General features: G+C 42.4%; 1 protein-coding gene across 1 annotated transcript in view; it reads right to left on the bottom strand.

Moving 5' to 3' along the window:
- Window positions 1–16650, bottom strand: part of LOC135508259 (inverted formin-2-like) — a 30637-nt gene that overhangs the window by 1201 nt on the left and 12786 nt on the right. Inside the window, 21 exon segments of the mRNA XM_064928323.1 lie at window positions 27–86; window positions 361–1146; window positions 4411–4563; window positions 4687–4789; window positions 4956–5120; window positions 5252–5372; window positions 5478–5548; window positions 5689–5796; window positions 6664–6734; window positions 7532–7632; window positions 7845–7930; window positions 8036–8138; window positions 8220–8281; window positions 8400–8542; window positions 8707–9276; window positions 9452–9584; window positions 9710–9851; window positions 10088–10121; window positions 12308–12337; window positions 12340–12466; window positions 12970–13085. Of these exon segments, the coding sequence (XP_064784395.1) occupies window positions 28–86; window positions 361–1146; window positions 4411–4563; window positions 4687–4789; window positions 4956–5120; window positions 5252–5372; window positions 5478–5548; window positions 5689–5796; window positions 6664–6734; window positions 7532–7632; window positions 7845–7930; window positions 8036–8138; window positions 8220–8281; window positions 8400–8542; window positions 8707–9276; window positions 9452–9584; window positions 9710–9851; window positions 10088–10121; window positions 12308–12337; window positions 12340–12466; window positions 12970–13085 (3284 nt within the window). The 3' untranslated portion in view covers window position 27.

The following is a 16650-nucleotide window of genomic DNA, read 5'->3' as shown; positions in this document are numbered from 1 at the left end:
GTTTTCCATCCAGTCGTTTGACCTACCTCACTGCAACACACACCCCTTTTTACATTTAGGGTGTCGCTTTCCAGTGTTACCTTGTGCTTTAGAGAGTCAAAGAAAAAAAACACGAAAAACAAACTATTTGATCATGAAAGGACTCAATAAGATGTAAATGGGAAGCTTTTAAGATCGGTTTCCAAAAACAGTACATTCATGCTAAATCTTAACTTTTAAAAACAGCACCAAATGATCAGACACTATATATTAAGTAAAATGCAATAAAACCACATAAAAAAAGGGGACAACATCTCCCTTTCATACACATCAGGAGACCACAGTTCCAAACATCTTTATTAGAATGAATTAATACATTACCTTCATTACTCTTATTTTTTTTTCTTATAAAGAGCTTCTGCTGTTTTTTATCCTCTGGTGTTAGGGGTCCCGACTCAAAAGAAGGCAGAGCTTCGGATACCGATGAGAGCAGATCTTTAGAGTCCACTCCAACGCTTTGCACCGCACTGACCAAACACTTGTTGCCATTGGTGTCTGTGTTCCCATTGGTGTCTTGTTGTCCGTTGGTGGCACAGGATAAGGGTGTAACTATCTTCACCACCATGTCATCCCCAGTCTCAACTGGTCTAAGAGTCTTTACCATCATGCTGCTGCTCTCACCTTCAACGTCATCTTGGCCAATGGTTTTTCCCATCAGCTTGCGCTCTATAATCATGTCCATATCAGCGACAGCCAGTGTGCAGGCTCTATTAAGTTGACCCTCTCCATTGCTCTGTGAGCACTCAGGCATCAATTCCTCCGTCACCAGGCCACTGTTGACATTCTGGTTGATTTCAGCCAGGTCTGTGAAGGTAGAGGGGCTTGGGGTGTTATTTAGGACATCCATTCCTAGTATTGCTGGAGGTGGCGAATTGTCTGTGGGGAGGCGTCGCAGAGGCTCCCCTCCATCCTGGGATTCAGCTGGGAGCCGGTTAGTCTTTGACAAAGCTGTTTTTTGGGGGTATATTTCTTTGGGTATGCTGGGGAATCCGTTCACTCCTTCTCTTGGTGCCCTCTCCTCTGCCTGGGGTTGGGTGGGAAGGGGAGTGCTGGAGACTTCTGAGACCGAGGCTTCGACATCTTCTTTTACAGGCTTGACACTTGATCCTGCAGGTGAGAGGTTCTGTTAATGCTTGAAGAGGGGAAGAGCAGGTCTACTGTACCAGGCATTCCTAACATCCCATCATTCTTAATTAAGCAGGCAATGTTTAAATCTGGCAAGTGCTGTTAAATAAAATACACAAAGAAGCACAACCAAGCACACATTCGATGAAATTAAGCAGGTGTAATTGGTAGTGGCTGCAATAAAGCTCAAATGTAATAAGCACAGAGGATTATTTAAAAAGTAATAGAGTAATAACTCTTAGCAAAGATGTTTCTTTAATTTACAATTTGTAGAAACTTTAGAGAATAGAAAGGTTCAGAACTTGTGAAACATCACAGAGTTGAAAAATATGAATCAAAACTAGATGGTGGTCAGAGAGAGTGGAGGGGCTGAAAGTAGCTGAAGGGATTAAAAACAAAACAACTATTGTAAAATATACACTGTCTGTAAAATGTATATAGTATGTATATGCTGGAAGTAGAAGCCTAAGTGTTGTTGTCCATTAGTTTACTCCAATTAGGGGAGGTATGGTAGAGTTAGGGGAAAATATATGGGAGACTGGAAATGAAGCAGACATTTACATTGATGGAAGCCACAAACCATCCGCAATATTAAAGCTAATCTACCCCCCTAATATACAGTACCAGTCAAAAGTTGACACACTCATTCAAGGGCTTCTTTATTTGTACTATTTTCTACATTGTAGAATAGTGAAAACAAACTATGAAATAACACATATGGAATCATGTAGTAACCAAAAAAAAAAGTGTTGAACAAATCAAAATATATTTTATATTTGCAATTCTTCAAAGTAGCCACCCTTTGCCATGATGGCATTCTCGCAACCAGATTCATGAGGTAGTCACCTGGAACACGTTTCAATTAACAGGTGTGCCTTAAATTTGTGGAATTGTTTTCCTTCTTCATGCGTTTGAGCCAATCAGTTGTGTTGGTGACAAGGTATTGGTGGTATACAGAAGATAGCACTATTTGGTAAAATACCAAGTCCATATTATGATAAGAACAGTTCAAATAAGCAAAGAAACGACAGTCCGTTACTTTAATACATGAAGGTCAGTCAATGCGGAAAATTGCCGTCGCAGAAACCATCAAGCGATATGATGAAACTGGCTCTCATGAGGAACGCCACAGGAGAGGAAGACTCAGAGTTACCTCTGCTGTAGAGGATAGGGTCATTAAAAGTTAACGGCACCTCAGATTGCAGCCCAAATAACTGTTTCATGAAGTTCAAGTAACCGACATCAACTGTTCAGAGGAGACTGTTAATCAGGCCTTCATGGTCAAATAAACCGCTACTAAAAGGACCAATAAGAAGAAGGGACTTGCTTGGGCCAAGAAACATGAGCAATGGACATTAGACTGGTGGAAATATGTCCTTTGGTCTGAGGAGTCCAAATTTGAGATCTTTGTGAGACGTAGAGTAGGTGAACGGATGATCTCCGCATGTGTGGTTCCTACCTTGAAGTATGCAGAAGGAGGGGTGTGGTGGTGCTTTGCTGATGACACTGTCAGTGATTTATTTAGAATTCAAGGCACACTTAACCAGCATGGCTACCACAGCATTCTGCAGCGGTACGCCATCCCATCTGGTTTGCGCTTAGTGGGACTATCATTTGTTTTTCAACAGGACAATGACCCAACACAACTCCAGGCTGTGTAAAGGGCTATTTGACCAAGGAGGAGTGTGAGGGAGTGCTGCATCAAATGACCTGGCCTCCACAATCACCTGACCTCAAACCAATTGAGATGGTTTGGGATGAGTTGGACCACAGAGTGAAGAAAAAGCAGCTAACAAGTGCTCAGCATATGTGGGAACTCCTTCAAGACCTTTGGAAAAGCATTCCAGGTGAAGCTGGTTGAGAGAATGCCAAGAGTGGGCAAAGCTGTCAAGGCAAATCTGTCAGTTTGGTTGTCATCTGAGACATTCTCATCAATGATAAGATGACAAACTCTACAGTGGAGAGTCTACACAGGGTTATCGGATGCACATAGAATTGTTGTTCAATTTAAATGTTTGAATATGAAATTATTCATGATGGGATGAAATGTGATTTTAGCTTCTAAAATGTGAGATTTGGGTTTTCATAAGGTTAGGGCTATGCTCAATCAGTGGCCCGCCCCTGTGAAGGGACATGGGCTATAAAACTTTTCAAACACGCCCTCCTCTCCCTTCCTATATAGGCCCTTGACCACAATATAACCTCCTGTTCCGAGGACGTGAGGACGACGGTCCTATGTCAGAATGGTTCAGATAATAACTACAGAATGAAGCCAACAGCGTGAGCTTTGGTTGCGAATGGTATGAACTTTGAACTCTTATTCACTACAGAAGTGATACCTCCTAGCCGTTGAGTTAACAACAGCAGATGCAAACGAGGGTAAAGAAGGAACAGACAGAGTATCCCGTCTATCACCCAACGATGTTACTACAACGTATCCAATTGACCACCAGAGACATTCTTCAAAGGACTCGGTTGGGCAAAACGGCCTTCCATCTACCACCAACCTACTGAAGCGCAGCTCAGAGTAAATATTTATTGCATTTTCCTTTTCCAAATGGGCGGTAATTTAGAATGCATAAGATACTGTATTTACGATAGCACAGCTTCGCCCTTTGTTCCTCAGTCTTCCTGCTCCTTCACTCAAACCCAGCCCCTTTTCTTTTGAGTAACAAGCTGTCATATCTGTTCCGCCCGTTTTCCTTTATGACGTATTTGTAATCAACTTATGATTTAATTATGTGTATGTGTAATTAGTTAGGTATTTAGTAAATAAATACACCCAATTTTGTATTGCTGATTCAACTTGTTAGCCAGGGTTTGTACAGATAACCAAGAATTTACAACTTTCAGATGAGACTGAATTAAGATGACGATTAATATTGACTGCTATTGATGTAAAATATTACTAGGTCTTTAAGAGTTTATTCGGAAGATAAAAGCTCTATAAATATTATTTTGCGGTGCCCGACTCTAGTTAATTACATTTACATGATTAGCTCAATCAGGTAATATTCATTACGGAGAAATTACTTTATAGAATAGCATTTCATATCACTTAATCTGCCATAGCCAAAGACACGACAGATGTCACTATTATTCTACAATGTAGAAATTAGTCAAGTTAAAGAATTGAATTGTGTTTCCAAACTTTTGACTGGTACTATATATCGGCGAAGCCTGGTTATGGTTCAGTATAGGAGTGAAGCTGGAGACAGGACAGGGTCAGAGTCGTCTTGTCCTTACCAGGCTGGCCCGTATCCCTATTCATTTCACAAGAGAGGGGGCTATCCGTTTCGCACCTGGGCCGGGTCTTCCTGAGATGAAAGCCTTTCCGGATATCATTAAGGAGGTGGTCGATAATACAGCCATCGTCCTGTGGCGGGGGTCCTTTCCGGACTGGTGACAGAGGATAGAGAGATGTATTAAGATACCACATTGCAGGCTACTCTATCGTCTTAGTGAGAATACAAAACATAGACTCCTGACAGACAGGAGATATGGACCATCAGAAGAACTCACTTATTTTTCCGTTCTCCCCCTTCTGTCTCTTGGATTCCTCCTCCTCAAGCTGCTTCTTCCTTTTCTCCACCTTCACAGCCTGCTCCTTTCTGCTCTTGTTCTCCTGTGCATAGAACAAGGAACATACATAGAACATTGAGAAATACGATTTGAGGCAACTTCATAACCAAACCTCTGTTTTTAGTGTACGAGTGATGGAAATCAATATGCATTATCAACATTTATCAAAACTTGTGGAATTCCGTCTATTAGTGATGTGCTCCTCTGACCTTTAAGGCTTTGATGAAAAGCCCCCTGAAGGTCTTAATGGTGCCGAAGAGCTCTTCCAGGGAGAGTTGGTTTGCATCCTCACACAGGTAGAGTGCCAGGTCACCCTTCTTCCTCACAATCTCTGCAAACCGCTTTTCCAAATCCAGGCAGGCCTCCAGGTTTTCCTTGGGGAGGGAAACGAGGTTGAACCATTGCCTTTTAAAGAACACTAGTGTACAGTTGACCTCCAAAAGAGTTTAAAAAAAGTCATTATTGGGAGGAAACCACAATAGAATACAATTGACTGGTTTCATACCTCAATAACCTTTTCGAACTGCTCCTTTACATCGTCCACAGAGTTGGCGACTCTCTTTGCCGCTTCTTTCAGTCGTTTTACTAAGGCACTGGCTTCTGCCTGAATGGAGTCAAGGTTGACTCTGATGGATAAAAGGCAATATTTACAAATGTTTTAATGTAATTTAATCATTTGTTTAGCAATTGCAGAGCTCATAACAATTGTTTGAATAAAAAGGGTTTTATACCCAGCTGCCTTTTCACAAATCTCAATGTCGTCAGGAAGGTTCAACAGCTCTGGGTGGTTCAGCTCTGTCTCCTGTAAACAAGTCATGAGTTTATTTATGATTTCCAACTTTCATTTCATTGTCCATGTGAAGTATGTTTGGTTTCTGTGAGGAGCACTGACCAAAGTTGTTTTTATCCTCAGAAAAGCACTAAAATTTATGATAGGGTTACCTCCAGAATGTGATGGAGCAGGGTAATGCGGCTCTTGTTGGCCTTAGTCTCAGTCAGCTTCAGAAGAGAGCTGATCTTAAAGCCCTCAGCGTTCCCTGTGTGACTTCCCTGTGAGCAAGCAGGGAGTCAGGAGTTAGAGCTTTTCAGACTGCATAAGTGTTGCATGTTTACGGGTGAGTGGAATTTCATCATCCTTCATTGGTGGGGTTTAACGATTGTTGACATTCAATATTAATGGTACATTACCACCACCAACTGGACTGGAGTATAAATCCATTATACTTTGTGACGCAAAAAGAGGAAAAAGGAAAAAAAACAAATTAGCCTGCCAACTAACCCTACATTCATTAAAAACCCACCACCCTATTTGATCGACGGTCTGGGAGAACGGGACACTCCCATTCAACACTCCCTGTAACTCTTCTGCAATAAAATCTCGTAAACCCAAGTACTTCTCTGCAGCTGCCACAACAAAACCTATTTTCTGTGATTTACGTTCCATTTCAGCGTTACAGTTGATAACCATGGCAATGAACACCAAAAAGCCAGTCTTACTGAAGCACATTTAATTCGTAGACCTATCATTCTGTACTGGCAAAAGTCTACTACCCACTGGGAGCCTCTTATCATCCCTCAACATTGACCCATCTTCCTCTACTTTCTTCACTGCCTCAGGATACAACGGCTTCAGTACAACTGACTGACAACCTCAACCTGTCTCTCTCGCACCGGACACTTCTGATCCTCAGCAACATGGGCACCTCTATAGTTAACACATACCTTTTTTCCACCAATACTACACATTCCCATGCCCTCCTGCACACATCTAGGAATCTCCCTACCAACTGCAAAATGACCATAAGCTTGGCACCGGAAACACTTGTGGGTTCGGCACGAAAGCTATTACAGGCTAACTGATATCCTAACATTACTTTGTCAGGTAGGAATGCCATCCTTTGGAGAGTCCTTACTTACATAGTTGAGGAAGTTTCCCACGTCAAGGATGAGCCTGCAGAAACTAGGCATGAGAGTGCTCATTCTGAGACCTGAGGAGATTTTTTTTTTAATGAAACATTCTATGCAAAAAAATACTCTTAGACATTTTGAAAAACCAACACTTGAATAATTAAAATATTTCCAGCACAAAGCAACCATTTGTTCTAACAAACACAATTCTTCATAATAAACCTTACTGTGTCCTCTGCTAGCTTACAAAAATATGCAATGGATTCATAAGGAAATCATTGTAACATGAGTGTTTCAGTGGTGTAAAGTACTTAAGTAAAAACACTTTAAAGTACTACTTAAGTCATTTTTGGGGTTCTGTATTTTACTACTTATATTTGACAACTTTTACTTCACTACATTACTAAAGAAAATAATGTACTTTTTATTTCATACATTTTCCCTGACACCCAAAAGTACTTGGTATATTTCGAATGCTTAGCAGGACAGAGAAATTGTCAAATTGACACACTTATCAAGAGAACATCCCTTGTCATCTCTACTGTCTCTAATCTGGCAGACTCACTTAACACGTTTCGTTTGTAAATTATGTCTGAGTGTTGGGGTGTGCCCCTGGCTATCCATACATTTTTAAAAACTGTACCGCCTGGTTTGCTTAATATAAGGAATGTTTTACTATAGATCCTTATGTACATCTTAGAAATGACATTTACTTTTTATACTTAAGTATATTTGAAACCAAATTCATGGTTTTTACTAGGTGACTTTCACATGAGTCATTCTCTATAAAAAAGGTATCTTTACTTTTACTCAAGTATGATTATTGGGTATTTTTTCCACCACTGGTGTTTATACAGGAAAGTTGGTGTTGACTTACACTGGCATGCTGATTCAACCACCTCTGCTTTGGGCTTGAGCATGTCCAGTACTGAGGTGGTCTCCTCACACAGCAACATACAGTCTATCCTCAGCTGGTAACTGTGGGTAGACACGAGAGCGAGGATACGAAGTAGGGATGGTATGGCAGGGAAGAGAGATACCATTGGGAATTAAGAAAGACAGGTCATGGAAGTGCCAAACAAAAACAGACACCAGATTCCGTTAACTATCACAGCCAGAGATTCTTCTCTGCATCCAGTTTCCAGTGAGGTGCCAGGAATGATGAAAATGAGAAAAGGAACAGCAGTTACCATGGTACAGCCAGGAGAGAGATGTAGAATCGGTCTACATTGGCCAACTTTAATTTCTCTCCCAGGAAGGATTTCAGGTTATCTATCTAAATTGAGACAGAAAAGGGAGGCTCTTTAGTCAGACCACCATGTTTGCTGTATTAATAAAGGTGATTTGCAAACATTGTGAAAGTCTCTGGTACATACAGTACCTCATGTTTCTCAGGTAAGAGTTTAATAAGCTGCTTCAAGACCTCCACATCGAACTTAGAGCGATCCCCACTCTGAATCAACACCACAAACTCATCATGAGAGCTAGATAGAGAAGCATGGAGAAAAAAGTAAGCTCAATGGGGTAAAAACATTGATATCAATACCAACTTAATGACAAATTACCATTTGAATTGCTTGAGAAATATGTTCAAATTCAAGTTCTTCTTTGCGTCAATAAAGGAGATCTGTAGAGAGAAGAGGGGAATAGACATTTTGTTAGGGAGGTTGTTTTAGGATTCATAATGAGCCATGTTTCTGGTGTGCTCCAGATACGAGAGCTGTAATGAGTGTTGACCAGTGCACCTCTTTAGGCTCCTTTTTGACAGGAGCAGCTGCCCCCTTGTCTTTGTGTTCGGTCACTGGGAGACAGAACAGCTGTTCAATGCTGGAGTAGTTGGGCTCCAGAGGAGTGTCTTTCTGAGCTGAAGTCCACATGGAATGACCATCTGTGTGTATGTTAAAGGAGGGACAGAATAGCAACAACACATCTGGAATTACCTCACAAAAAAGTATCCAACCAGACAATCTTTTCCCATCCTACATAGAGCAGACTGCCTCTGTAAATACAGGGGAGGATCATTAAAGAGAGATGCCAAGGTTTTCCACTCACCAGTGACAGCTCTGAGTTTCTGCCAGTTGAGCTTCTTCATCCTCAGGGTGGGGCAACGGCCTGCCTTGGAGGCAGCAGCAGAGGCACACCCAAGGGACTGGCTACTCTGGGCCACCACAATGCCACCTATGCCAGGGGGAGGTGGTGGTGGAGGAGGCAGGCCTGGCATACCGGGCAAGGGTGGGGGTGGTGGAGGTCCTCCAACGCCCATTCCTGGTGGGGGTGGAGGAGGGGGAGGGCACCCTGGGGCCACCTGCATCCCTGGTAGAGGAGTTGGTGGTGGGGGACCTCCACCTCCAATGTGCTGTAATAGTGGAGTGGGGGGTGGAGGAGGGGGAGGTGGGCACTGAAGGGGACCTGGTCCCATCAAATTGGGATATAGGAAAGGTGGAGGAGAGGACACTTTTGTGGAGCATTTGGTCAGTCTTTCTTGGTCGTCGTCCACCATGTCGGTCTGAACAGCCTTATCAATCTTCTTGGGTGGCAGACCATCCACAGCGTCGACACCAGCTGTCCTGCGCTTGGAGAACACCAGGCGTTGCATAATAATCTCACTAGAGTCCATATGAGCTGCAGCACAGAAATCACACAAAAACACTCAAATCTACTGAATTTTGTTGACATGTAACCAAGACAAACATTTTTCCTACGCACGCTGTTCACCCAGACTGCAGTCCTTTTCCCATAACTCTCTTAGAGGTCAGCTTATTGAACTATTGAATGTGTCAGGAGCGTGATGACTCACAGTCTTGATCCAGCAGAATGGCCCGGTTAGTGATGGCCTCCAAGGCTTGCCAGATGTCAGCCCTCTCGGGCCTCAGCAGCAGCAGGGCTTGTAGGATGGACAGCAGCTGGCGGGACGACGGAGAGCTGCTCACCTTGAGGTTGAACAACACACAACCAAACCTTATTTTGAGTGCACTTATAATTCTGTTGTTTACAGAACTAGCCATGAGTAGGTGACATGCAGTGTTATGGCTGTGCAGCTGACAGCTGTGCTCACTTTGTTGAAGAGGGTGATGAACACCTCCTGGTGACTGCTCATGTCTATGCCTCCATAGACCCTCAGCAGCTCCTCCTCATCCTCAGACATGGCCTCTTCAAACGCCTCACACTGAATGATCAAGTCCTCATCCTCCTCATCTCTGTCTCACACACACACACAATTAAAAAGGGCCTATTGAACAAGTAGCCTGTTTACAATGTTTATTTCCCACTTGCACATCAAATCAACAAAATTATTGACAAATGTGCAGGTAACAAAGGTTTTGTTTAACATTTCACTCAAACTATATTGTACTTGACCAATGCATGGGCATTTCTTATCTGCACATGACAAAAAAAGTCACAATGAAACAAGGAAGTCAGTCAAGGCACTCACCTAAATTTGGGCAGTATATCAAGTAATTGTAATCCTATAAAACAGAAACACTGCATTTAATAAAGACAGTCACAAAAACAACGATCCAACTCCCAATTGATCAGTTTCCTACTTTGTAGTAGGTTATTAAAAAGTTGGAACACTGTGAAATATGATCTGGAATCAGCAAGTGAAGTCGATTGCAGGTGAGCGATTAGGACATAATTATGGTGCGTTCAAGACAACTCAGAAATCTTCGACCTCAGACTTCAGTGCGTTCAAGACAACTGGGAACTCGAGTTGGATGACCAGCGTTCAAAACTATTTTTCCCAGTCAGAGCTCGTTTTTTCCAACCCACTAAAGTCAAAAGTCTAATATTTCTGAGTTCCGAGTTCCCAGTTGTTTTGAGCGTGGCATACAAGTCGAAAACTCAGACTTCATATCAAGAGCTTTGACTTCTGCTGCATTCATAACCAAGTGGAAAGTGGGAATTTACCAGTTGGATGCATTCAGGTGGTTGAATTCATTGAGAAACACTGAATGGCAAACAAGCTGTGTAAACCATAAACTAAAAGTACAGCTATCATGCTTGTAAACAAATTATAGTGTTAAAAAATCATATTAATAGATTGCATTTTATAAATAATGTTTTGTTGCTGCATTTAACTGCCAGAGGTAATTTCCTTATTCGGTGACGTCAGAGGGCATCATCTGGGAGAAGTGGGAACTCAGGATGATAGATGAGTTTCCCACCAGTAATTACCAGTTGGAGGTCCGTTTAAAGGAATTTTTCCAGTCGTATGTGGTAAATTCCCCTTCCCACTTGGTTACTAATGCAGCATTCTCCTACCTGAAGATCAATGACTTTATGAGCTCGCTTTTTTCGAGTTCCCAGGTGTTTTGAATGCATCAAAAATCTATTTGCAGTAGAGTGGTGATGTGGAACAATTTCGAATATGCTATATTTACAGAATTCTTTGAAAAAAATCAAAAATGTATTTCCCATTTACCGTGAATAGCATAATCACAAAGAAAGGGAATGGAGACTTGACTTCAGACAAGCTTTTGTTAGACTGCAGCCAATAGGCCATTATAAAAAGGTAGGCATAAATCAAAGCCTGTTCATAGAGAATAGCCTACTTAGCCCAATATAATGGTGCTCTCAAGACAACTGGGAATTCGAAGAAAAAGGTTAAATCATGACGTAAGTGATCTTTAGGTTAACACCATCTATGCCAGACACAAATGCATAATTGTATCCCTGAATATGAGGTTTGCACAAGATTCAGGTGTTTGGGGACAAGATAGGGGACAGATTGAGGACAGGCATATACAGTAGCTAGAAGGACATAGTGACATACACTACATGACAAAAATAATGTGTACACCTGCTTGTCGAACATCTCACTCCAAAATCATGGGCATTAATATGGAGTTGGTCCCCACTTTGCTGCTGTAACAGCCTCCACTCTTCTTGGAAGGCATTCCACTAGATGTTGGAACATTGCTGTGGGGACTTGCTACCATTCAGCCACAAGAGTATTAGTGAGGTCGGGCACTGATGTTGGGAGATTAGGCCTGGCTCACAGTCGGCATTCTAATCCATCCCAAAGGTTTTCGATGAGGTTGAGGTCAGGGCTCTGTGCAGGCCAGTCAAGTTCTGCCACACTGTTCTCGACAAGCTATTTCTGTATGGACCTCACTTTGTGCATGGGGCATTGTCATGCTGAAACAGGAAAAGTTCTTCCCCAAACTGTTGCCACAAAGTTGGAAGCACGGAATCGTCTTGAATGTCATTGTATGCTGTAGCGTTCAGATTTCCCATCACAGGAACTAAGGGGCCTAGCCCGAACCATTGAAGAGGAGAAGGACAACATTACACAGGCCACAATAAACACCCTGATCAACTCTATGTGAAGGAGATGTGTCGCGCTGCATGAGGCAAATGGCGGTCACACCAAATACTGACTGGTTTTCGATCCACTCCCGTACCTTTTTTAAAGTTATCTGTAACCAAGAGATGCATATACGTGTTCCCAGTCATGTGAAATCCTTAGATTAGGGCCTAATGAATATATTTCAATTATAACTCAGTAAAATCTTTTAAATGGTTGCATGTTGCGTTTTATAATTTTGTTCAGTATACATTTTGTCATTAACAATGTGCCACTGTGTGACCTTGCAGATGAACTGAATCTCTGCCAAGTGGCTGAGTAATGAAGATAAACAATGCGCTGTACCAATAAATTCCTTGCGGATCTTGTCTCTTGTTGCAGGTCGTCTGTCCCAAAGATGATGGCGTTGATGACACTGAGGAGGGTGACCATGTAGGGCATGTTGTCTGTGGCCTGCAGCTCGTTCATGATCACACTGAAGCGATACAGCTGGGTCTTCACACCCTACGGGACAAATGAACACATTAGACATACTGTATATCATTCACTCACACTGTGTGAGGACAGCCCCACCCCCCACCCCATACACGGAATGGTTTAATATTGATCAGAAAGTAACATTAATCAATGTATTGACAACTATGGATGTAACTAGATAACATAATTAAGTTACTTAGGCAGTCTAACATCTATACACTAGAAGGCATTTCTGGGGGCTAAGTCATATAGTTATTCAGTAATGTATGGAATTAATAAAAATTACTTTAATTATCTTATTTAATGAGATTTTTTTGAGCTGAAATAGCATGGAACATTTTTTTTTGTCATATCTGATTTCTGTCAGCTTATATCAAAATCACACATATTGTTGTGTACTTTCCACCCAGCATGTTTCTCTCATTATCCTTCCTAAATCACAATCAGGCAACTTATCCTGTAGATGAATGGTATATATTTCCATAGCCTCTGTCCATTAGTGAAAGCTTGTCTGGCTGTATGACACTTGCCCTGTAATGGTCCAGGGCATCCAGGGCCAGACGGTACCCATCAGAGGAGAACATGCTCAGGGCAGCAAGCAGCTCAAACACCTGCTTCTTCACCATGGTATTGGACGTGTCCAAGGCTGTGGTAAGACATTGTCACAGTCAGTGTACACATAGCGTGTATTCATTATGTTGACCGTGTTGCAAAACATTTTGTCTGTTGCAAAACCAAAATGGAACGGAAAATGTTTTTCATTGAAAGTTTCTATTGGACAAATTCAGGTAAGTCCCTCCCTGTTTTGTTCCCGTTTGCTCTGTTTGGTTTGATTTCAGTTGCAAGATGTAATGAACACAACCATGGTCATGGTCCTCATATTACATCCTGCCTCTTTCTTTCTCCCTTGTCTGGTGACCTCTAGAATGTTATGGCTTAATTTAAGGAAACGTGACGTGAACTTTGCCACTTTTCTGAAAACGGTTTGTGTTTGTGATAAGTGTGTCAGTGTATGTGAAGATGTTGCAATGCACTGTCTCTCCACACAGTGTCTCACTCCATACACTCTGTCTGACATAATAGCCTATATCTGACCTGAATTGTTCTATGTTGCCATTGTACTCCTAAATCAACCACTGAATAAAAATGTTATGTATGTGCATTTATGCTCACTATGGCCTTTACATTATATATACAGTAACAGTTAAATGTTTGGACACACCTACTCATTCAATTCTTTATTTGTACTATTTTCTACATTGTAGAATAGTATTGAAGACATCAACACTATGAAATAACACATATTGAATCATGTAGTAACCAAAAAAGTGTTAAACAAATCAAAATATATTTTATATTTGAGATTCTTCAAAGTAGCTACCCGTTGCCTTGTTCCAGGTAGTCACCTGGAATGCATTTCAATTAACAGGTGTGCCTTGTTAAAAGTTAATTTGTGGAATTTCTTACCTCCTTAATACGTTTGAGCCAATCAGTTGTGTTGTGACAAGCTGGGGGTGATATACAGAATATAGCCTTATTTGGTAAAAGACCAAGTCCATATTTTTGCAAGAACAGCTCAACTAAGCAAAAAGAAACGACAGTCCATCATTACTTTAAGACAATAACTTTTAAAAGTTTCTTCAAGTGCAGTCGCAAAAACCATCAAGCGCTATGATGAAACTGGCTCTCATGAGGACCGTCACATGAAAGGAAGACCCAGAGTTACCTCTGCTGCAGAGGATAAGTTCATTAGAGTAACCAGCCTCAGAAATTGCAGCCCAAATGAATGCTTCACAGAGTTCAAATATCAGACACATCTCAACATCAACTATTTAGAGGAGACTGTGTGAATCAGGCCTTCATGGTCAAATTGCTGCAAAGAACCCACTACTAAAGGGCACAAATAATAATAAGAGACTTGCTGGGGCCAAGAAACATGAACAATGGACATTAGACCAGTGGAAATCTGTCCTCTGGTCTGAGGAGGCCAAATTTGAGATTTGTGGTTCCAACCGCTGTGAGACGCAGAGTAGGTGAACGAACCTTGCTGTTAACACTGTCGGTAATTTATTTAGATTTCAAGGCACACTTAACCAGCATGGCTACCACAGCATTCTGCAGCGATACGCCATCCCATCTGGTTTGCGCTTAGTGGGACTGTCATTTGTTTTTAAATAGCACAAAGACACAACACACCTCCAGGCTGTGTAAGGGCTATTTGACCAAGAAGGAGAGCGATAGAGTGCTGCATCAGATGACTTGGCCTCCACAATCACCCAACCTCAACCCAATTGAGATGGTTTGGGATGAGTTGGACCACAGAGTGAAGGAAAAGCAGCCAACTAGTGCTCAGCAGATGTGGGAACTCAAGACTGTTGGAAAAGCATTCCAGGTGAAGCTGGTTGAGAGAATTCCAAGCGTGTGCAAACCTGGATGGCATACCAGTGGAAGTATACCAAACATTTTTTGATATACTCAGAGGACCAATATTAGCAAGTTTTAACCACTCCTATATAAACAACAGATTATCGGACACGCAACAAGAACATCTGATTTCATTATTACTGAAACAGGATCCAAGTGGTATATATAAAGATCCAGTCCATTTAAAAAATTGGAGATCTCTTAAACTTCAGTGTTGTGATGGAAAAATTCTAGCTAAATGCTTGGCACATAGAATTAAATTTTTTTTTGTCAGATATTATGAATTCTAATCAGACAGATTTTTTACATGGACGATACATTGGAGATCATTTAAGATGAGTACTGGAAACAATAGAATACTATGGATTATCAGGGAAACCAGGCATGGTTTTGTCACTCCCTGACCTTATGTCTCTATTTTGCTTTGGTCAGGACATGAGTTGGGGTGGGCATTCTATGTTTTGTGTTCTATGTTTTCTATTTCTGTGTGTTTGGCTGGGTGTGGTTCTCAATCAGAGGCAGCTGTCTATCGTTGTCTCTGATTGAGAACCATACTTAGGTATCCTTTTTCCACCTGTGTTTTGTGGGTAGTTGTTTTCTGTTTTGTGTCTTTCTGCACCTGACAGGACTGTTTTGGTTTTCGTTCATTCTCTTTGTTATTTTAGTTATTTCAGTGTTCAGTTCAAATAAAAGTATGAACATGTACCACACTGCGCTTTGGTCCACACAGTCTTCCACAGATGATTGTTACAGAACTACACACCACCAAAGGACCAAGCAGTGTGGCCAGGAGAGGCAGCCCCAAGAATTTATTTTGGGGGTGCACACGGGACGGTCGGCGGAGCAGAAGATGGAACCAGAGCCAGTCAGGGTGAAATTGGAGGTGAGCGACGACAGCAAAGCAGAAACAGTGTTTCTGGAGTTGATGGGGAGGAGTTGATGGGGAGATTGGAGGAGAGAGGAATGAGAGAGTTGCTGTGTTGGTGCATGAGGCATGACATCCGCCCGATGGAGCGTGTCCTCAATTTGATGTCACCTGAGTCAGCTCTCCATACTCGTCCTGAGGTGTGCTAGCCGTCTGGTGAAGACTGTGCCAGCCCCAAGCACCAGGCCTCCTGTGCTCCTCTCCAGCCCTGCACTTCTTGTGCCAGCTTGGCGCAACAGATCTCCAGTACGCATTCTTAGCCCGGTGCTCTACATTCCAGCTCCCCGCATCTGCCGGACTAGGGTGAGGATCCAGCCAGGAGGATGGTGCCAGCCCTGCTCTCCAGACCTCCAGTGCGTGTCCTCGGGCCAGGATATCCCCCGCCGGCTCTAGGTACAGTTTCCCCAGTTCGCCAGGAGATCCCAGTACAGCCTGTTCCAGCTCCCCGCACGTGCCGGGCTAGAGTGGGCATTCAGCCTGGAGGAGTGGTGTCAAGGCTACGCACCAGATCTCCAGTGCTCCCCCACAGCCAGGTCAGTCCTGTGCCTCCTCCACGGACCAGCCCTCCTGTCCGGAGCTGCCAGAGTTGCCCTCCTGTCCGGAGCTGCCACGCTGCACTTTGGTCCATACCTTTTTCCACAGATGATGGTTACAGGTTTTCATAGCTGATTTTGAAAAGGCTTTTGATAAAGTACGACTTGAGTTTATATATACAGTTGAAGTCGGAAGTGTACATACACTTATGTTGGAGTCATTAAAACTTGTTTTTCAACCTCGTTCGAGAAGTGCAAATCAATCTCAGAACAACAGCAAAGGACCTTGTGAAGATGCTGGAGGAAACAGGTACAAAGGTATCTATATC

The sequence above is a fragment of the Oncorhynchus masou genome, chromosome 21 (genome assembly GCF_036934945.1).
Source record: "Oncorhynchus masou masou isolate Uvic2021 chromosome 21, UVic_Omas_1.1, whole genome shotgun sequence".
Taxonomy (NCBI): domain Eukaryota; kingdom Metazoa; phylum Chordata; class Actinopteri; order Salmoniformes; family Salmonidae; genus Oncorhynchus; species Oncorhynchus masou.
Note: the sequence above shows the minus strand (reverse complement) of the source record. Positions and strands in the feature narration are given on the sequence as shown.